We start from the raw sequence: 23196 nt of genomic DNA, 5'->3' as shown, positions 1-23196 counted from the left end.
ATGACATGCTTGTGAAACACAGGAACTTAAGCTGCAACATAGCATTCATCATCAAGCAAGAGCCAGTGAACTCCAGGAAAGCCCCTAAGCCGCTTACCAACTCATAGCCCATGCCTCCCAGCCCACTGTGACCCCCACTTTCTCCAGCCAAAGAGTGAAGCGCAGGAAGATGGGAGGAGTCAGGAAGGGAAGAGGGAGCACCACAGGCAGCCCCGTTGTCCTGCCTGCTCCCTGCTCCTTAGCACTCGGCCCTGACTCACCTACATCACCCACAGTGATGAGGGTCTCTCCAGACAGTACCACAAGGACAGAAGATGAAAATCTTGCTGATGACACATCAAATGCAACCTTTCCAACCATTTCCCATCTGGTCTTTCTATCACATGTTTGGTTGGTAGCTACAGACACCAAAAGGGCCTATGATATTTTTGCAACAACAACAACAACAACAAAAATTAATTTTTTTTTCTAACACCCGATTTCCCAGCCCAGAGAGAACACAGCCTCTTAAGGATCACTCGAGATTTATCAACAGCCCAACAGTATACTGGGATTTTGGCCATGCCTCCTCTTCCCCGAGTCTCCCCCACCGTCACAGCTGTTTCTCTCAAAGCTTACCAACAGCAGCTCTGTCATCACCCCAGTATCAGTGTGCTCCCCAGGCCAACACCACCAGGTTTATGGTATGGAAACAAAGTTGAACAAAACTCCTGGCTGCCAAGACAGAGTTCTACAAAGACTCACTGTCCAACAGAACATGCCCATTGAGCTGCCCTCCTGAGAGCTTGGGGGGCAACCTTCTCCCTCATCCAGGCCCACAACACATGACCAAATGTGCCCAGCTAGCTAGCAAGGAAGAACAAACGACATGAATGAGTGGGTTTGGTCTATGAACTATTAAGGACAGTTGGAAAGCTAAGGTATTCATGTCTGTCAGGATAGACTAGGCTGTGCCAAATTAAAAACAAAACAAAACAAAAAAAATGCCTTGGGGCTTGCACAGTAGTGAAGCAAGCTAATCCTCTACATGCGGCACCAGCATCTCATTTGAGCGCCATCTCATTTGCTGGCACCATCTCATTTGGGTACCAGCTCAACTCCTGGCTCTTCACCTCCAATCTAGTTCCCTGATAATGGCCTAGGAAGGGCATCTGCACTCACACGGAAAATCTGAAACCAGCTGATGGAAGATTCTGCATCTCTGTCTCTCTCTTTCTGTGTGTGTAACTCTTTCAAGTAAAATAAACAAATCTTTTTTAAAAATCCATGCCTTATAACAAAGCCCACATCCAGTAAGGGAATACAGATAATAACATTGTACTGGGTCTTTCCCAAAAAACGGAAGTGAATGTGAACACTTTTGGCACAAAGAAATGATGAACATTTGAAGAGATGGATATACTTACCCTGATTTGTACATAACACAACATATACACAAATCAAGACAATGCATCATACCACACAATTTAAGTGTCAATTTAAGACTTTTGTTGTTGTTGTTAAAGCTATGCTCAAAATAGGTCACTAAATGTTTTTGCTTATTTGCAGTCAAAATCCAAGACTACCCGTGAAAGGAGTGGAAGACAAAGCAGCACTCATTCAGCAGCTCTCGCAGACTCTGCCCAAGGTTAGCCTGGAGGGTAGAGAGACTGCAAACTCCGGTGCTGAAGGACAAGAGTCTGCCTACCTGTGAACACACCCAGACACGACCAGAAAGTGCAACGGCCCTAGAGAGGGTCAAGATTGGGATCCCAGTCCCACCAGCACACGGCTCCAACAGCTATACTTCAGCAAAGATCCAGAACATGGCAGGGAAGATAGTTGGCACCTGCTCACTGCCCGGGACGTTTCTGCGATCAGCCCACGGCAAGCCAGTTACAAGCCCACGGACGGACAGCAACAGGAGTCCAAGCCGGGTGCTCCAATCCCAAAGCCTTGGCTCTTGTCATTACTCTGTCCATCTTCCCAACTGAGCAGGAAGTTGCAGACCTGGTTCTGTGTAATGGTAGATCACAGACACCGGCAGTGTGCTGGGTCAGTCTTCAAAGCAGCTGTACCATGGGTGGTGACCCCTCACCATCTGAAGCTAGGAGAAAGGGCTGAGTGGCTCTTTTCCTCTGGAACTGCATCCTCCCCACGCTCCTGCCCTCTTCCTCCCCAAAGCCACAGAAGCAACAAGTAGGCTCTCACCCATGAAATTTTTTCCTGAGCAATTCCACATCCAGGGCATTTATCAAAGTGATGCTAAATAAGATCCGACTGCAAATAATTTAATTTTTAAAATGTAAGCTTCCTGTTGCCATAGATCAATTAAAGTCTCTTTTTATTGCCAGATTGACATGGACATATTTATCACCGTTTGCCAGAGGAGTTCTGCTCTGCCTGCTGTGTTCAACAAGCCCAGCAAGCAACCATCTCATAGCACTCAGGGCCAAGTGGAAACAGGAACAGAGCCACCAGGGAGGACTCTGCCCTTCCCCAACTGAGGATAAAAAACTAAATTTGAAATAATTTATTAAAAAGTTATCTTTGGAGGAGTTGGTATGGTGGCACAGCACATTCAACTTCCGCCTGCACCTGTATCCTACAACGGGCACTGATTGGTGTCCCTGCTGCTTTGCTTACAATCCAGTTCCCCACTAAAGGCCTAGGAAAGCAGTAGACTATGGCCCAAATACCTGGGCCCCTGAGCCTTTGTGGGGGACCTAGAAGCTCCTGGCTTCAGCATGGCTCAGTCGCAGCCATTGAGGCCATCTGGGAGTGAATCAACGGACGGAGACTATCTCTATCTCCTCCCACTTCTTGATAATTAGACATTCAAATAAATAAATAAAGCTCTCTTTGCCTTAAGCAGATCAAAGACATAACACTAAGACATAAATTCTCTATACTATAAGCACAAAGTATGAACAAGCTCAAGGAAGTGCTTCGCACAATGGACATTCACAGACTCTTGATCACAGAGACTTAAACAACCTCAGCCTGGCCTCTGTGCCAAGGTCCCCGGATCATCTCTCCAGGGGCTTGTCCAGAGCAACCTATCACACACATACTCAGCAGTGAATGCCCTAAGGATATTCATAATAGATTCATTCATTGATAATAGCAAAAATCTGGAAACAATCCAAATGTCCAACTCTAAGAAATAACTTGAAACACTGAAGGGGGCAGGCAGAGTGCCTGCACATTATCCAAGGCCAGCACTTGGGACACCTGGCATCCCATCTGGGAGTGCTACTTCTAGTGAAAGCTACTCAGCTCTCACCCAGCTTCCTGCCAACGTACACTCTGAGAGGCAGCAGATAATCGCTCCAGTGCTTAGGCCCCTGCCACTTACGTGGGAAACCCAGATGGAATTCCAAGCTTCAGCCAAACCCATCCGAGTGTTCCAAGTGTTTGGAGAGTGAACCAGCAGGTGAAAGATCTCTCTCCCTCCCTCCCTCTTTGTCTATATTTATTTATCTGTCTTTCAAATTATATACATACATATACACGTATATACGTATTTGTATGTGTGTGTATATATATGTGTGTATATATAGAGAGAGATACACACACTCACACACATTAAATATCAAGACCTGGGCTGGAATGAATTCTAGCAAACAAAGAATTAACAGCAAGGTTTTCCAAACACTTTCAAACAACGGAAGAGGAAGAAACACTCCCAAAGTCATTCTATGAGACTATTACCCAATATTAAAGCTAGATAAGGTAATATCAGAAAACAAATTTATAGGCTAATATTTCTGGTGAACAGAGATGTAAAAATCCTTAACAAAGCAATATAAAGATTTGTAAAGAAAATTTACCAATATATTAAAAGGATCTTACTTCCTGATAAAATGGGATTTATCTCTAGAGACAAGGATATTCAACATTCCTAAGTAAATAAATATGACCCACCACACTAACAAAATGGACACAAATCAGATGATCAGGTCTGGTGCAATGGATCAATGGCTAAATCCTCACCTTACAAGTACCAGGATCCCATGTGGGTGGCAATTTGTGTTCCAGCTGCCCCACTTCCCATCCAGCTCCCTGCTTCTGGCCTGGGACAGCAATAGAGAACACCCCAAGGCCTTGGGGTCCCGCACCCAAGTGGGAGACCTGAAAAAAGCTCCTGGATCCTGGCTTTGGATCAACTCAGTTCCAGCCATTGAGGCCACTTGGGAGTGAACCAACGGATGGAAGATCTTCTCTCTCTGTCTCTCTTTCTCTGTAAATCTGACTTTCCAAGAAAAAAAATTTTTTAAAAATCAGATGATCATTTGAACAGATGAAGAAAAAGTTTTTGATATCTTTTCATGAGAAAAAACAAACTAGGTATGAAAAGAATGTCCCTCACTCTCATTAAAGCCACCTATGGGAAACCACAGGTAATGTCAGCATCTGTGGTGAAGAGCTCCAAGCTTGTCCCCACAGACCTGGAGCAAGACAGGGCTGTCACACTCAAATCTCTACTCAAAACGATCCTGGAAGCCCTAGCCAGAGCAACTGGGCAAGGCAAAAAACAAACAAACAAACAATGAAAAACACCCAAACTGTAAAATAAGAAGTAAAACTGCCTCTATTTGATGTTGTATAGATAAAACCCCAAAGACTCTACCCACCAAAAGAACTATTGGAATAAATTCAAGAAAGTTACGAAATAAAAAATCAGCTGTGACTTTATACACTCACAGACTATACAAGAATAAAATAAGAAAACAGGACCCAATGTGGTAGCCTGGTGGCTAGAGTCCTCTCTGGGATCCCATATGGGTGCCAGTTCATGTTCCAGAGGCCCCACTTCCCATCCAGCTTCCTGTCTGTGGCCTGGGGAAGTGGTCGAGGACAGCCCAAGGCCTGAGGCCCTGCACCCCATGTGGGAGGCCCAGAGGAGGTGCCAGGCTCCTGGCTTCAGATTGGTTCAACTGTTACAGCCACTTGGGGAATAAATCAGTGGACAGAAGATCTTCCTCTCCTCTTCCTTCTCTCTGTACATCTGACTCTCCAACAGAGGTGAATAAATCTTTAAAATATACACGTAAGCCAAAATAAGAAAACAGTTCCTTTAAAATAGCATTCCCCGAAAATAATCAATTTAACCAAGGAAATTAAAGATCTGTCGTCTGACAACTATGTAACATTGAAAGACGTTGATAAGGAAATAAATAACTGGAAAATCCCTCAAGTTCATTGATATGAATAATCAATGCAATGTTTACAATGCCTAAACCAATCAACTGATTTAATGCAATCTTATCAAAACTCCAGTTCATTTTTTTTTTCATATAAATAAGAAGAAACACTTCTAAAATTCATATGGAAGATCATAAAAGATCCTAAACAGCCAAAACAATTTTGATCAAGAATAGAAAAGCTGGAAGCCAATTTTCTGATTTCAAAATATACCACAAAGCTGTAGTTATCAGAACAGTTTGGCAACAAGCAAACAGACACATAGAACAAAGGGAGAGGAAATGTTCAGAAATAAGGCCACACATTGATATCAAATGTTAATACACTATGAGGAAAGAACAATCTCTTCAACGAGCAATGTTAAGCAAACTGGACCTCCACAAGCCGAGAATGAAAATAAGCCCTCACTCCACTTCACATTCAAAAATCAGCCCAAAATGGACTCATTAGCTAAACATAAGACAGGGAACTGTAAAACAGCACAGAGGAAGCAGGGAAAAGCTCCTTGACATTATGGCAACATGAGCTTTTTCTGGGTAAGATTACAGAGCAAGCAAAATCAAAAACAGACAAATGAATTCCATTAAATTCCTGCACCACAGGGGAAACTACAGAGTAAAAGACAACCAATGGAATGACTAAAAATATTTATTAGCTATAAAAGATTACCATCCGAAATGCATAAGCACCTCACACATATTAACAGCAAGAAAACAAACTATCAGGCAGGCAAAAGGGAGCGTGAGGTGGCATAAGAGGGTTAACCCACCATTTGGGAAACCCACAACCCATACCACCATGTCAGATCAATTCCCAGCTACTCCAGTTTTGATGCAGCTCCCTGCTAACACACCTGGAAAGCACAAGTACCTGAGTTCCTGCCATGCACATAGGAGACCTGGATGAAGATCCTGGCTTACAGCCTCAACGCAGCCCAGCCCCAGCTAGTGCGGTCACTGGGGGAATGAACTGGCAGATGTAAGAGATCTCGCTTCTCTTTGTGGTGTCACTCTTCCTCTCAAACAATTCTTTTTAATGGATACAGGACCGGAGTAGAGCCATACAAATATTCAACAGATATATAAAAACACTGACGATGAAGGAAATCAGTTAAATCTTCATGGACCCACTGCTTCACACCTGGTAAAACGGCGATCACCAACAAGACGAGGTAACAGGTGTCTGTAAGGATGCAGAGCCAAAGGACCCCGGTACGTGGTTAATGCTAACGTAAACTGGTGCTGCCATTACGGAAAGCAGCATAGATGTTCCTCAAATAAATAAATAAATAAAAATAGGACCATAGTGTGATCCAGCAGTCCCACTATGGTGATTTGCACAAAGAGAACAAACACAGCACACTAGAGAGACCTGCCCTTCTGTGTCCATGACAGCCAAGACACGGAATCCACTCAAGTGCCCATGGGTGGATGAATGGATGAATAACACAAGCGGGCCCAGCGCAGTAGCCCAGAGGCTAAATCCTTGCCTTGCATCCACCAGGTTCCCATATGGATTCCGGTTTGTATTCCAGCTTCTCCATTTCCCATCCAGCTCCCTGCTTGTGGCCTGGGAAAGCAGTGGAAGATGGCCCAAAGCCTTGGGACCCTGTACTCACATGTGAGACCCCAGAAGAAGCTCCTGGCTCCTGGCTTCAGATCAACTCAGCTCTGGCTGTTGTGACCACTTTGTGACTAAATCAGTGGACAGAAGATCTTTCTGTTATCTCCTTCTCTCCTTAAATCTGCCTTTACAACAAAAATAAAACTTTGAAAGAAAAAAAAGATATAATTACACATTGGAATACGACTCAACCTTTAAAAGGAGGAACATCAGGACACCATGGATGAACGTGGAACACTTTAGGCTAAGCAGGAAAAGCCAACTCCGGATAAATATTGCATTACTTCATCTGCAAATAGAATCTCAAAAACTGAAATCATAGATGCAGAGATGACAAGCATGGTTGCCAGGCGTGTAAGACCAAGAAGACAGAAATGTGGGGGGTATTGGCGCCAGGACCCAAAGACAGTCTCGCAGCATAATGAAGTTACATAGCCGTATGGCACAACGTGCCGACTACTGCTCGTAATACACATCACAGCCTTGAAAAGTGCCGAGGCCAGATTTTAAATATCCTCAATACATATAGCTAATCATTTCACTATATGTATATCAAAACCTCACTTTATACACCACAGATACAACTTTTTAAACTGTCAATTATATCTCAGTCAAGTTGAGGGGGGAAAATAATTCTCACATTAGTATGCACCCAGGACATCTCCAGAAAATTGTACAAAAACTAAGAGACCGAAGTGAGCAGGGCAGAGGGGACCCAAAGGGAGAATGCATCCTGTCGGCAAGTCCATTCCTTCACAGGGTATGCTGTGGGAACGTGTTAGTCATCAGTAAACAGAATCCCCTGCCTACAAATCAACTGTGCCCTTAAACAAGCAGACGGCACTGATCTTACAACCTGGGAGACCAGTACCATTTTTATGGGGGGAGGAGAGGGCTGTTACAAGAATGTTCTAGAAGGGAGATGGTTAACTTCCTGAAGTAACAAAGAAACAGACCACGTTTTGGAGAACATTACAGGAAGAACAGAACGTGACGTGGAGAGAAGAAAGGGCTGGGAGGGAGAGGCTCAGCAGCAGAAATGACCCTAACGAGGAGAAGAGAAGTACATGTCCCGAGTGAGGCCAGGCAGGCTGCTGGGAGGAAGCGCCCCAGGAGACAGAGCAGAGACAGCGCAGGGCAGACAGAGATTCACACTCCCTGAAATCCAGGGGGAATGGTGAGGGAGGACCCAGAGAGAAACCTCCAACGGACCAGGAGATGGAGACACATCATTCAGTTGGGATGACACAAGCTGTGATGCTTCCCCAGCCCAGGGCCCTGCTACCCACCCACTTCTCAGCATGATAAGTTTATGATCACCTCTTCTCGGCCCTTCTGCATTTTTGCTCCTCTCTTCCATTTTTTTCTGTGAAGCATCAGCTAACCAACTACCATGTCTTAGAGTCTGAGCCAGCACAAAGCCAAGACAGAGACGAGAGCCCAAGAAAGCTGATGTCTTCCTGTGACACCCAAGGCAAACAGCGCTGCCCCCGCCCACCCTCGCCGAGATAACTGAAGATGGCCAGCCACCGCCCAGCCCCAAGGACACCAGGTCAGCTCTGCTCCGTGCAGGCAGGGGCTCCCCCCAGGACACCACCCACCCTCACCCATTGCTCCTCTCTGCTGGACAGCAGCAGAATCCTGTCCTCTGGCAGCACCTGCCATTCACCATTTCACAAAGTGTTCTCCTCCCAACAAGGTCAAACAGTCATCCTAATGGGGCTTCCTCCACATTCACTTTCCAGGCCCTGTCATTTCTTCAGATGAATCAAACACCCCCAAGAACCAGGAGCTCCCCACTTTCCCCCCACGTCCAGCCTCTTCTCTGCAAAGTCAGGCAGGCCCCACCCACCCTGGGACGTGACAAGCACCGGTTTCAGATCTCACAATGCATCACCTACACCCCACCACACACACATACACAACACCCTCTTACCCCCTCACATAGCCCAGCTTCCCCAAGCCACATCCGGGCTCCCGGCCACCACCCACAAGGTGACCCATCACACGGGAGGAAGCTCTGGCATGTGCTGGCAAAGGAGTCTTACGCCCAATACGTGGACCCACCTTAGGCACCACGCATGCATGGCATAGAGGCCTAACCCAACCCCCTCATCTCCCCAGGGCCAGCCTTTCCCGATGTGGCTTCCTCTCACAGAGCGCCCACTCTGCGACTGCCCAGCTTCTCCCTCTCCCCAGCAGCAGCCCAGAGCCTTGGCTCCGTCTTCCCTCTACAAAACGCCTCCCTCAGCACTCAGCCTGGACCCAAACCCCCCTCCACGTGCCGCTGCCTTCAGCCCCCACCTCCCAAGTTGTTTTTTTTTTTTCTCCCCAATTCTTTTTTCTGCTAAATTTTTATTTTGAATTTTTTTATTTTATAGTATGATTTCATACAGATTGGGATTCCCCCCAAAAATTCCCACCCCCCCCAACAGATTTTCCCCATGTTGCTACAATAGTATAGTCCTTCATAAGGAGTCATAATTCCATCAGCCGTTTTTATTTGTGCCCCAGCATTACTGGTGCAGACGATTTCAGACAGTCCAGCATCCCATTGTCTATGCATTTCCAACAGTTTCATTTCTCCCCAGTTTTTAATTCCCCCGAGGAGTCTGACTCAGTTGTCTCCAGTGGAACTCCGGCTCCTCCCAGCCCAGGTTGGTCAACACCACTCAGCCAGCCCATGGCGACACGGGCACTCTGGGGAACGCCCTGAGTGGAACCGGTGCATCAGGAGGCAGAGCCACCACCCGCACTGCACTCATCCAGGCACCTGCCACCACATCCCTCCAGAATCCCGGAGCAGTCACAGTCCAGGTTCTGTTTCAGGAAATGTAACTTCTGTGTTCCCCACTGGAAGAATATACAAGGCCACACTTGCCATTTGCCACCACTGCAGCAGTTGTTGGAGAATTTTCTTCCTTCCTTCCCTCCCCCCACCTAAAACACCACCTAGGAGAAATACTCAAAGTCACAACTCACAAAAATGCAGAAAGAAGGAAAATAGACATCTACACACCCTAGCTGTGACGCACAGATGCCCTGGGAGACGGCGCTGGCTGTGCACAACAGCTGCACGCTCCCAAGAGGCTCCTGTGGGCTCCATCTCATCCCTTCCCCATGAGTGTGCTGACGTGTCTCATAAGGACCGGGAGGAAAGGAACAATCTGAGATACAAGGATGGCCGCTTGACAGGCACTCCAGGGGCGTGCACCATGCCTGCACCCAAAGTCCACGCGCAACAGCCATGTGGGGTGTAGTCTCGGGCTCTGCAGTGAACGCCTTACACAGAGCTGGAAGGGGTGGCGTTATCTGCCAGCCATCCACGGGAAGCGGAAGGGGCTGTGCAAGCAAGAGCAAGCACGGCCCCTGCCCAGGGCCAGGCCCGCCTCTGGCGAAGCTCACATACCTCAGGAGGTTAAAGCTCAAATCAAGCCTCTTGGCGAAATGTCCGCAGTCCCGGCCAAGGTGCTCTGGGATTTCTTCGCAGTCCTGGCCTATGTAGGACACCTGGAAAATTAAACAGAACAGAAACAATGGGGCCAGCGGAAATCTCCCAGCTGCTCACAAGCCTGTCATTGATCCGATGATTGCTTCCGCAACTTGAAACGCATGCTCCTCACACGCCAAAAGGCCACATTTGTGACTGTTTTCCTGGTCAAATCAGCCTTGGGCGCTCCGGGGACTCCCCTCCCCCAACAGTGCCCCTTCCCTGGTTCCATTACTATGACGGAGACTAATCCTGGCACAATGGAAATTGGACTAAAATTGGTCACATTCAGGTGTCCCAAAGAAAGGCCTACGTCAGAGCATACTGATACAATCTTAACAACCAGCCTCTCATTGGGAAGGGCCTGGGGTCTCCCAACAGCTGCCCCCTGACGCTCTCTTCTCCCTCCTCTCCTCTGCCACTGTCCCCCCGACCGCCCCCTGCCAATGCCCTATGATGCACATTACCTCACAGACTGCATTACTCTCACCAGCCTCCAGGGAGGCTGGGACAGCCAGATCAGAACACTTGCTCAGGCTGCCAGGCCTCCCTCCCAGCACCATACAGAACATCTCTCCATGCGCCCTTATTTTTGTATTGTGCATTTGTTTACTTATGCGCTGAGATTGTGCCCGAATGAGGGGGAAAAAAAACAGAACAGAAATTCAGGCCCACAACTTTTGACTATAAAGTTAGTGGGGCTGGCGGAGGGGTGGGAAGCTTTTCTCAACACTGGACTATTTGGTTTTCAAAATCCGTTTTTCACAGCGAATTCCAATACCCAGCAGGCAAGTCTTTGGGACAGAGAGGACTACGCAATACTTCCCTCAAGTACACCGCTTCCTATCCACAGGAGCAGACTCAGGCCCCCTGGCTGGCCACAGCCTCAACTGCGCCTGTCTCCCTACCAAGTCATTCTTTCATGCAAAGACACCCTGAAAGGAATGAGAGGCTCCACCAAGGGTTCTGTCTCCTCATGGGAAACAAGAGTACGGTGGCCACATCACACCCTGAGATGCCAGGGTGAAGCCTCAGAAGTCTCTATCCCCAACCATTTTCAGAACTATTACAACTTCTACATGGTTCCACCTCGCTCGAGCCACACTGCACCCAAGCAACCCCATCTCTGAGCTCATCTCTCATCCCCTCCCCGATGGAGACCAAATGCTGACAAGACAACATCCTGCTCTCACTCGCTTTCTGCTCAAGCCCCTCAGTAGCTTCATTCCAGGGGAAGAGAAAACGAGGAGAAGGGACTGTAAAATAGGTGCTTCCGATAAAATGATTTTGATTCAGGAAGATACAAGCTAAAAAAATAAAGGGCTCTAAGTTCAATCTAGCAACCTCTCCCCTTTCTGCAATGGGCCTCATCTTTCTTCACAGCTCCTTGGATAATAAATCCAGCTCTGCTTCCGAGCAGAGATGAAAATCCTACACCAAGGACAGATTGGGGGATTTCAGGCTCCAATCAATCTGGGAACTTCAATTTCCCTCAGGATATCCACTCAGTCAGCAGCTTCTGTAGTACAAGTTCACGTTGACCCTCAGGCCCACGGTTCTCATGGGAACATCCATTTGGTGCACCCAGACCTGCAGCTGCACTTGGGTACATCCCATCATTCGAGACCTCTGTGACTGACAGGGAGCAGAGCAGCCGAGCCTCAGAGCTCTTTCCTCACAGATCAGCCAAGAACTAAGTCTTGGGGACCCAGTTTGTCTGGTGTTTTACAAGAGACCACTGAGACTTCTGAGCCCTGTTACACAGCATCTTAGTGACAGAGCCTGGACTAAGTCCCACACGAAGCATTAAGGGCTTCAGACTTGGTGACCGTGGAATGCTAACACACCTGCAGAAGTCTTTTTTTCCAACAAATATCACCGGTGCATCCATCATGTTTTGTCTTCAAAAGGAAAGGAACCCTTTCAGCTGAAAGGGAGAAAGCCACTTCCTGATACCACACTGAATGTCCAGCGAAGGTGTTGGAGAGAAAGAGGGGGATTCTTCGTTCCTTTATCTCCTGCGTGATTCCCCTTGAGAGCAAACAGCAGCACCATGGAATGCTGTTACCAAGGGAGAACCACCACAGGCCGGCAAGACTCTCATTGGCTTGTTTCATTACAGTCTTAGCAATAAAACCTTGCAGGAAAACAAAAATACAGCTTGTTCCCAGTGCATAGAGATGAAGGGCAAGGCTCCAAAATATACCAGGCCAAGTAACCTGGACCCCTGGGGGGGTAAACTTCCTAAGACATTAGTTAGGTTCACAGGGCTGGAAGAGACTGCAAGGCAGAAGTCTCTGCCTGCCTCTGCACGCACCACTCACAACCAGAACCAAGACTCACTCGGGAAGCACGTCTGGGGGCAGGCATTTGCTGCAGCACCTGGAACGCCCACAGCCCATGCTGAGCACCTGCTGTTCGGGACCTGGCTCTGCTTCTGGTTCCAGCATCTTGCTAATGCACACCCACAAGGCAGAAGGTGATGCTCAAGAAACCGGATCCTTGCTGTTCACGTGGGAGGTCTCCAGGTTGAGTTCCAGGTTCCTGGCTTCTACCTGGCCAAACTCCGGCTGGGTAGGCATTTGGGGACTGAATCACCAAATGAAAGATGAATTCTGTCTCTGACTTTGCTCCTATGTCTGTCTTTCGAATACATATATATTATATATATAATTAAATACATTATATATATAATTTTAATATAAGTGCTTCTGACAGACATTACCTTTTCAGAAACCAAAAAGCTTGTATAGAACACAGGAACCATTAATGTAAGACATAAGGCCAAAAGAATCAAACCAAGAATAATGTGTTTCTTTGGCTAACAGAACGGATTAACAGATCTTACAAAGAACGGAAAAGTACATCCAGAACTAGCAGTCACATTACATTGACTCAATCATCTTGATTTATGATGAAATGATGGACAAGGTTTCCAACATTGCCACAAGACCTCCACCCTATGTGGCTAACAGGAAGGCACATGATTAGGCAAGTGACAATGCATCAAGTTAGAGACCCCCACAAAGAGAAGCAACAGAGAGGGAAGTAAGAGTGTCTGGGAGGGATCCCACGCACACATCCAGCGTTGTGGGATGGAAGATCCAGAAAAGAACCAAGCTGCGCACAACCCTCACTTTCTCTCTGTCGTTGCAACCGTGTGGCTCCCAGAGCATTTCTGGGCATGGCAGTTTTGCTAGGTCTCAGGCTAAGAGCACATGATACCATGATGCCTCTCCAAGCAAACGACTCTTGACGTTATCTCGGCATATAAACAGTCCTGGACACAACTCCGTGTCCCTGAGCTGGGCTACACTGCATGAGTCACAAGTTCCTGGAGTCTGGTTCCTCTTCTGTAAAGTAACCCAACATTAAGTGCCGCCAGAGCTCGGAAGAACAGTGCGATAACTAAGGTTTATTAAGTGCTACCACATGCCTGCTATCGAGTCAATCCTTCTGATATAAACCCGTGAGTTATACAGTACCTGCACTTTACTTATGGGAATAGGATGATGGATGAAAAGCACACAGCACTGTCCCTGACACCAAGCAGTCTCCTGGCAAAACAGTTGCTCCATCAGACCAACCCCAATGAAAGAGATCTGTCATTCTTTCTTTTCTTTTTTCTTTTTTCTTTTTTTCCATTTTATCTGAAAGGTACAGATAAGAGATATTCCGTTCACTGACTGACTTTTCAAATGCACATAGCAGCAGGAGCTGGGCCAAGCTGAAACCAGGAGCCTGGAACTCTACCCGTCTCCCACCCGGGTGGCAGAAAGCACATGCTTGAGGCATCATCTGTCTCCCAGGGTGCTCGTTAGCAGCAGTGGGAGCCAGGACTCAGACCAGGCCCTCCACTATGGACATATCTAAACTGCTGCGCCCAAGGTCCACACGCATGTTTCTTGGCAGGCTTGCATTTGCATCTACAACAGTGCTAGTGCCATTACCTTCACGACCAGGAGCTAGTGGAGTAAAGAGAGAGGGGTCTGAACGCTGAAGAAGTGACACGTTTTTCAAGGTGTAGAGAAACAGTGAAGACATGTGAAATGCAAAGACGTTTTCAAAGAGCCATGACGGGGCCCAGCAGTGTGGCCTAGCGGCTAAAGTCCTCGCCTTAAACGCACCAGGATCCTATATGGACACGGGTTCTAATCCCGGCAGCCCCGCTTCCCATCCAGCTCCCTGCTTGTGGCCTAGGAAAGCAGTGAAGGACAGCCCAAAACTTTGGGACCCCTGCACCCGTGTGGGATACCCAAAAGAAGTTCCTGGATCCTGGCTTCGGATCGGCATAGCATCGGCCATTGCGCTCATTTGGGGAGTGAATCATTGGACGGAAGATCTTCCTCTCTGTCTCTCCTCCTCTCTGTATATCTGACTTTCCAATAAATAAATAAATCTTAAAAAAAGAAAAAAAAAAGAGTCATGACAGGAAGCCTGCGCCATCCTCAAGGGTGTGAGAGCTCCTGCGTCCCAGGTCTGCAGCCACCAGCCTCCAGGGGCCTTCAAAGCAGCCACGAAGGTGATTCAGCAAACCAACATCTCATTAAACGGCTGATGTGCACCATATCTGTTTTCACCTTAGCACTTAACGCACCCTAGGGGCCAGTGCAGTGGCATGGCACGCTAATCGTCTGCGAGGGCCAGAATCTCACTTGGACAGCAGTTTGTGTCCTGGTTGCCTCACTTTTGATCCAGCTCTCTGCTTATGACCTGGGAAAGCAACAGAACAGCTGAACTCCTTGGGCCCCTGCACCGACGTGGGAGACAAACAAGGAAGAAGCCCCCGGGGGCTGTTGGGACTATCTGGGAAGTGAAGCAGCAGATAGAAGCTCTTTCTCTCCTTCTCTGTCTGTAAAACCTACCTTTTAAAGATAAATAAATCTTAAAAAAAAAAAAAACAAACAAACACCTCCTGGGGCCTGGCGCAGTGGCCTTGTGGCTAAAGTCTTTGCCTCGAATGTGCCAGGATTACATATGGGCACTGGTTCTAATCCCAGCAGCCCTGCTTCCCATCCAGCTTCCTGCTTGTGACCTGGGAAAGCAGTCGAGGACAGCCCAAAAGCCTTGGGACCCTGCACCCATGTGTGAGACCTGGAGGAAGTTCCTGGCTCCTGGCTTTGGATTGGCTCAGCTCCAACCGCTGTGGTCACTTGGGGAGTGAATCAGTGGACAGAAGAGATCTTTCTCTGCCACTCCTCCTCTCTGTATATCTAACTTTGCAATAAAAATAAATCAATCCTAAAAAAAAAAAAAACACTCCTTTATTTGAAATGTATGGGTCTCTATATATGAAAAAGTCACATGGGATTTTATATTAGATCATTTTGGCAGATCATAATAAACTATCAACACTACTGGCTCACAGGAACTAGGAGACTCATAAAAACATCTCTGAGAAAGTGAAATTAAACCATAGGTTTACTGCAATGCAAATGAAATTTGAAATCCATGCATGGACCTTTTTTTTTTTTTTTCAAGATTTATGAATTTGAAAGAGTTACAGAGAAAGGAAAGAGCCAGAGAGCTTCCATCCACTGGTTCACTCCTCAGATTGCCCAGTGGGCTATCCTGGGCCAGGCTCACTCAGGAGTTTGACCCCAGGTCTCCCACATGGGTGGTAGGGGCCCAATTCCTTGGCCCAGCTGCAGTTTTTCCCAGGCTGCTGGCAGGAAGCAGAGCAGTAGCCAGAACACAAACCAGCCCCCATGACAGCAGCCTTGCAGGTGTCGGCTTTACTGGCTAGGTTGCAACGCCAAGCCCTAGCCATAGCCCATGATACATTTCCACCAAGCAGGTCCCTCTGCATACATGTATTTTTTTTTCACCAGGGATCAGTGTTGTGGAGCAGCGGATTAAGCTAACACCTACACAACCAGCATCCTATGGAAGCACTGGTTGAATTCCCAACTGCTCTACTTGTGATCCAGCTTGCTACTGAGGGACCTAAGAAAGCAGCAGAATAAGGCCCAATGTCTAGGCCCTAACACCCACATGCGACATCTGGAAGGAGGCCTTGGCTCCTGGCTGCAGCCTGGCCCAGCCCCAGATGCTGTAGTCATTCGAGGAGTGAACCAGCAGATGAGATATAACTGTCTCCTTCGTTCTCCACAACTTTCAAATAAATAACGTTTTTTAAAAAAATTGCTGGGCCCAGTACAATAGCCTAGTGGCTAAAAGTCCTTACCTTGCATGCGCCGGGATCCCATATAAGCACCAGTTCTAATCCCGGCGGCCCCACTTCCCATCCAGCTCCCTGCCTGTGGCTCAGGAAAGCAGCTAAGGATGGCCCAAAGCTTTGGGACCCTGCACCCACATGGGAGACCTGGAAGAAACTCCTGGCTTCAGACTGGCTCAGCTCCAGCCACTGCAACCATCTGAGGAGTGAAACAGCGGATGGAAGATCTTTCTGTCTCTCCTCTCTGTAAACCTAACTTTGCAATAAAAATAAATAAATCTCTTTAAAAAGATTGCTAATGGGCAGACTGTCATATTTTTTAAAAAAAGAATGTCAAAATCTGCAAAATAGCAATTTATAACTGTTGAACTATCAAAACCACTTGAGCAAGGTCCTCAGAGCATGCCCCACATCCGGGACCTGGGGTGGGTGGGAGACTGGGTGGGGCTTCTCCCTTAAAATCTGCTTTTACATCAGATATATTAAGGAAACAATATGGAACTGTCTTGCCCATCTTCCTGTAGCACTTGAACATTTTTACCCTAATTATGTCAAGATTGTCAAAAAAATAAATTTTAAAAAAATCTGCAAAATAACCAGGTACATACCTTCAACGTGCTAGCTCTTGGGCCCACTGCCACTACAAACCACCTGGGACAGAACACTATTACCCCAGCCCCAAATGCCCAGTTTAGGAAATGGGGCACTAACTACCAGGGCGTAGCTTCTCCATCTGCCTTCTTAGCTCCGGCCCAGGCAGCATGATGTTCTTAATACCATCTGCAAGGTGTCACAGTGCCCCACCAGCCAGCACTCTTGGGCTCTTGGGCTGTGTGGAGTGGTGAGGAGGGAGAATCCATCTTCTTTAAGCAAAGAAAAAGCAGAGCCCCCCTTTCCCAGCCCCTTCCACTAGCCAGCTGCAGGAACTCCCAGGGGCCCCTTCCGGCGGCCTTATAAGCTAGCATCTTGGTTAACTTCCCTGCCCACTGGCATGTTCCTGACCTGCCCGCTTCATCAGCTCTCTCCACAGGTTCCCAGTTCACAGACATTGCCAGCATTTCAAGGAACCAAACCAGAGGAGGCTCCCAAGACAGTGCAAGTGTGGATTTCCAGTAACAGGCTGCGGTGCCTGACGCGTGGTAGGCACCCAGGAACCACACGCAGCTGAAGAAATGACAGGAGCGTCCGGGCAAAGCCAAAGAAAGAGAGGCCACGGCCAGCCTGACAGGGCGGATCTTCAGCTCTCAGAGTTGCCAACACCTTTACAACTCTAAAGGGCAATCACTCCCTTTAGCCCACAGTAATCTCAAAATCCAATTGTGGGGCCCGGCGCGGTGGCGCAAGTGGTTAAAGGTCCTCGCCTTGCACGCCCGGGATCCCATATGGACGCCGGTTCTAATCCCGGCAGCCCCGCTTCCCTTCCAGCTCCCTGCCTGTGGCCTGGGAAAGCAGTCAAGGACGGCCCAAAGCTTTGGGACCCTGCACCCGCGTGGGATACCCAAAAGAAGTTCCTGGCTTCGGACCGGCATAGCATCGGCCGTTGCGCTCACTTGGGGAGTGAATCATTGGACGGAAGATCTTCCTCTCTGTCTCTCCTCTCTCTGTATATCCGCCTTTCCAATGAAAAAATAATAAAAATAAATCTTAAAAAAAAAATCCAACTGTGCCTTACACCACGTGCCTCAGGCAATCCCAGGGACAGCTTCGGAGATTCCCAGCTACTTCTCCGGGGTCAGCAGGCTGGCTGGATCGGGCAGCCAGCACGTTGGAGTGCAAAGAGAGACACCTGGCCGCAGCCTAGCTGGCCAGCTCCCTTCCAGCAACAACTAAAGTCATCTACGACTTAACACGACGGGACAGGACACACGTGCAGGTCATTCCGGGCTGAAACTGGAGCCACAGACTGGACAAAGAAAGCGCTCAGGACTTCGGCCTTCCACCAGCTTTGGACGAGGCTCAACCACACATACACTCCCACCTGGAGCTGCCCTGGGCATGGGCTCCTCACCTCCATCTAAAGAAAAATAAATACATATAGGTGGATTCTCTAGTTGGTTTCTTATTTACTACTGCATTGGCAAAAGCACACTGCTGTCTATCGAAACGTTTCCTTGGACCAACAGTTCCTTAAATTAAGAATATAGAAAGGAGCTAAAATACTGTCACCCTCCCGGCAAATGTCTGTGGGTCATCAGCACTGCGCCCAGTGGAGAAGTGGACCTGGCTGGGTCGGCTTGCTCATTGAGATGCCAGAGGCACACGAGGTGGAGCGCTGGAGGAACCTGGGAGACACAGACAAGGGGTCCTCGCCAAGCTAGAGTGGCCCCGGGCACCTGGCAGTACCTGTGCCCAAGGCCCCTGAGTTGGAGACAAGGCACTGTGTTAACTTTGAGGAGACCCCTCGCCCGGAGCAGGGTGAGGGGAGTCCCTCCCCGCGCGCACCGTGTCCGGGGCGCGGGCGGGGGTGCCCGGACGGACTTACTTGAGTTCCACTGACCACGAGCCCGGCCATGGTAGCCAGGACGCGGCGGGCGGGCAGGCAGGCGGCGTGCGGCACGGCAGGCGGGGCGGACGGCGAGGCGCGCGGGCCGGGCTCGCAGTTCCGCACTGGGCAGCAGTCAGCTGACCCGGCGGAAGCCCGAGGCGCTGCCGGGCGCTCGGACCGCGGCGGGGCTGTTGGCGGCCGCGCGCCTCGCCTCGCTCGGGTTCCCCCGCGCAGGTGAACCGGGGCCGCTTCACATGCGCCGCGTCAGGTGGCCCGCCGCGCGCCGGGCTCCACGTCCCCGACGGCGTGGCGCCGCTCCTCGCCTGCCCTCTCTGCTGCCCCTGCGCCCCTTGTCGGGAATAGGGGGGTGGGGGTGGAGGACGTCCTCTAAAACTCCAGGCTCGGAAGTTTTTTTTGTAGTGCGTTAGGGCTGGGGGTGGGTAAGGAGACTTGCTGGGGACTCACCCCGGGCGCCGCCGTTGGCCCAGGGGTTTGGAGAGCTGCCCGGGTTTTCCTCAGTTTCACAACTGAGGGTTACATAACTGCCCCCCCCCCCCGCGGCAGGGAGGAGGGGCAGGGCCGGGGACCTCCGAAATTGGAAGGACTCGTGTTGGGTGGGGGGATGTCCGGGTGTGGGACGGGAACTGGTGGGGGCCGCGAGGTGGGCAGGGGGAGGGTTTCCCTGTAAGTAAAATACTTGGTTGGCTAATTCCAATCCTCACCCTCTCCGTGACCCCGGGTGGGCGGGGAAGGAGACTTCAAGGAAACCCCACGTGGGAGAAGCTCCTCCATCTCCTCAGGGGGAGGTTCTGAGAGTCACCAGAGGGGTGGGTCAGTGTGGCACCACACACACACACACACACACTCCATTCCCCAGCAAGGGCACAGGGGTGGCCATGGTGGACAGGTAACCGTCTCTGCTCATGCCTGGCCTTACCTGGAAAAATCCAGATACCCTCCCTAGCTGTTCTGCAGCCTGCACCCAAAGCTACCGCCAAACGCGGCTTGGTTGGCATCCCGGCAGCTGAGGCAGCCCCGTGGTAACTGGTGGAGGGGCATGAAGGTGACATAACCTTCCTTTCCCCACCGCAAGGGTCACAGGCCAAGTTCTGCCAACACAGGAGTCAGGCTAACAGGAGAAAAGCCTTAAGGTGTTTACTTAACCAGAGCTTTAGCACAACCCGAGGGCGTGGAGAAACCAAGACCCAAGGCCCCACACAAACAGCTTTTACAGAGGCTGCGTGAAGAGTGGACAGCTGTGTAGAACACCAGTGAGACGAAGAGGCTGTGATATAATGCTAACAGGGGAAGGGGCTGTCCAGATTCCTCCCAGTTTCCGAGCAGCACTCCTTGCTTGGAGGGCTGAAATGGGAACCTTCCAAAACCGAGGCCTTGGCCCTCCCATTGGACAAGGTGTGTGGGAGAATCCCTTTGTGTGGCCAGCCCCTATTTAGAAAGATGGGGGAAGGATCCTGGGGGAATGGCTTGCTGAGCCCGGGCAGGGGGTGGTCTGGTTTCTGTGACTCACTTCCCAGGGAAGGACGGGGGTGCTCCCACAGAAGGCAGGAGAAGTCAGAGATCTTGCTCCAGAGGTTGCTTCTGAGGCCTTCTGGTCTCCTTTTGTTCAAAGTACTCAGCATCCAGACCAGCAATCCACATCGGAGCGCCAGATCCATGTGCCACTTCCCACCCAGCTCCCTGCTCATGCACCCGCGGAAGCAGCAGCAGGCGGCCTGAGTGCTTAGGCCTCTGCAGCAATGTGCCTCAAAGGACTCTCATTCTTTCAAAGACGTCTTATTAAAAAAATAAACAAAAATACTCACACCTGAGAACTCTGTACTTTGGTGATAATATTTATTTTCTGAGCCCCAACTGGCCTCTTCACCCTACTCCCTTCATACCAGCAGGCATAGGCACCATTCAAAGAGTAAAGGGGACACTGAGTTACAGTGGGCCAGATTCCCCTACCCCCTCATGGAGGCCCCCACCTCTTTCTTGAGGCCCAGTCCCAGGGCTTCGCTGGGCCTTGTCCTCCATCTCTGGACAACACTCCGAGCGCTGGGTTGTACAACTGATGCCGTTCATTGGGATCGCAGGTCGGGCCTGCCTGCCCCACCTCTGCTGGAAGCCGAGGACACTGCCAGATGGAGCTGTAAGAATGCAGACTTGACTGTGTTTACTTTGAGGGGATCCAGGAAATGCCAGGACAAAAGGTCCTGCAAAGCAGAAAAGACAGCTTAGCCTTCCAAGATAAGGGGATCAAAGGGGGCCTGCTGAGGCCTGTGGCCACCAGGAGCCGGGCCCCTGCACTGTCCACTCCTGCCTGAACAGGAGGAGGCAGGCTAGGCACTGGTACTTGTGACACTCAACCCTCCCCCCAACAACTCTGACTTGGGCCTTCCCACTTGACCATTCTGGGAGGAGGACTCACACAAGCAGGGTGGAAACCGGGGAGCTCAAAGGTGGGGTGGCGCCCACCCTGATCCCATGCTTGCTTACACCGCACAGACCTCACCTTCCCAGCTGCCTCTCCCACATTCCCCATCTTCTATGGGGCTTTCCCAGTCTTCAGTCTCTTACTTCATGAGTGCTCCAGGAAGGGCAGGTGGGTTCCCTGTTTGAAATGTAAGCTGACGACCTGAGGGAGCTCTGGAAAGCTCTTGGAGCAGACTGATGACTGCAGTAACAAGACGATGAAGAGCTGATGAGTCTTGAGGGAGAAGGGAAAAAGAAACTGTCCCTTGACAGCAGGGAGGGGCATCTTCTGTGCTCGCTGGTCACCTTCTAGAACAGGAAGAGAAACCATACAGAAAGAATGAGAGTAAAGTTCTTCAGTCAAGGCCATGGTGGGCCTGCCATGGGGAGGGAAGAGGGCAGAGGCAGACTGAGGTGGACAGATGGCTCCTGTGGAATACAAGGAGGGACAGAAGACACAGCTCCTCTGGGCTGGTACCTTACATATATGTACACATATACATTTATTTATTTGAAAGGCAGAGAGGGAGAGATCTTCCATTCCCTAGGGTTTGGGCCAGGCCAAAGCCAGGAGTCCGCAGCCTTTTTGCGGTCTCCCACCTGGGTGCAAGGGCCGGGCTCTTGAGTTTCCTCTGTGCTTTCCCAGGCTGTCAGCAAGGAGTGGAATCAGAAGCCGAGCAGCCTGGACTTGACTCCTTTACCCGCTGGGTCACAACACCTGTCCCTGGGCTGCTTCTTGAACAAGCTCTTTCTGCCCTGGCTTGGGGCCTTGAGGCACCGGTGGTTCACAGAGTCCTTGCAGTTCTTCCTCCACAGTGCCCCTCTGCCCCAGCTCTGCCAAGAAAGGGGCAGGCCCTTATGCAGGGCATTTGGCCTCTCTGTGATTGATCCATACCCTCCTAACCTCAGAGTATCCTCAGACAACTGCCATGCGGTGTGGCGAGCAAGGGGACAGCTGTGACACTGTGTCCTGAATCCCGAGGGCGGGTGTCTGGCCCGGTGTGTACAGGTGCACCTGTCTGGACCACAGAAGAGAAAGTTCAGACAACACCTGGGCTCAGCATTGTGGACCTCTCTCTGTGTTCTGGACTTGCCTGCAGAGCACAGGATGGGCGAAGGCTCAGGCCCAAGCAGTGGGCCCTTCCCCACTGCCCCTGGTGAGCAGGGCAATATTTCATTGTTTCTGTCGTGGTGGTTGTTTTTTCCTTGGCCGAAGAGGCCCTTTCCCTTAGGATCCTTCCTCCATCACATTCCTGGGGACACAAAGGAAGATCCTGTTTATTTCCAATCAAGGAGTTGATTCTGGGGTCGGCCAGAACTGGCCAAACAGGAAGTGATTCCTTAAATCTTCTAGCTCGGAACACTGGGAGCTACAGGGAAGAGCTCTAAATAAAAGTTTTGTGAGTATTCCCACCCGTCCTGGGCTTGGGTTCTCTGCAGTCTGGCCTCATTTCTCTCAGGCCCAGGCCTTGGGCAGGTAAGGAAGGTGGCTGTAATGAATCATGCCCCAGCCACTGGGTCACACTCACCCCATTCAGATTTCAAAGTGGAAAAAAAATCTGGATGTCTGAATATGAAATGCTCTTTGTTGTTGAAACAGCCTCTTTTCAACCTAAAAGAGGGGGCTGAGCTGAGGATCCTGGGTGGGCCAGAATGAAGCTTCAGCAACATATGTTGGAAGCCTCCTGTCTGCGGTGAGCATTCATTGCACACGCAGCTGTCCTTGTTGTTTCTTGTAAAGCAAGCCACTGCAGGGAT

At 49.8% G+C, this 23196-nt stretch overlaps 1 protein-coding gene across 1 annotated transcript in view; it reads right to left on the bottom strand.

Annotated features, from left to right (window-relative positions):
- The window catches only part of LRMDA (leucine rich melanocyte differentiation associated), a 985984-nt gene extending 966707 nt beyond the window's left edge, over positions 1-19277 (bottom strand). Inside the window, exons 1-2 of the mRNA XM_040976019.1 lie at positions 18961-19277; positions 10220-10320 (exon numbers count right to left, since the gene is read on the bottom strand). Coding sequence (XP_040831953.1) covers positions 10220-10320; positions 18961-18990 — 131 coding nt within the window. The 5' untranslated portion in view covers positions 18991-19277. The remainder of the gene's footprint in view (positions 1-10219; positions 10321-18960) is intronic.
- Positions 19278-23196: the final 3919 nt, after the last annotated feature.

Source organism: Ochotona curzoniae, unplaced genomic scaffold, assembly GCF_017591425.1.
Source record: "Ochotona curzoniae isolate NIBS_2020 unplaced genomic scaffold, NIBS_Ocur_1.0 contig_2692, whole genome shotgun sequence".
NCBI lineage: Eukaryota > Metazoa > Chordata > Mammalia > Lagomorpha > Ochotonidae > Ochotona > Ochotona curzoniae.
Note: the sequence above shows the minus strand (reverse complement) of the source record. Positions and strands in the feature narration are given on the sequence as shown.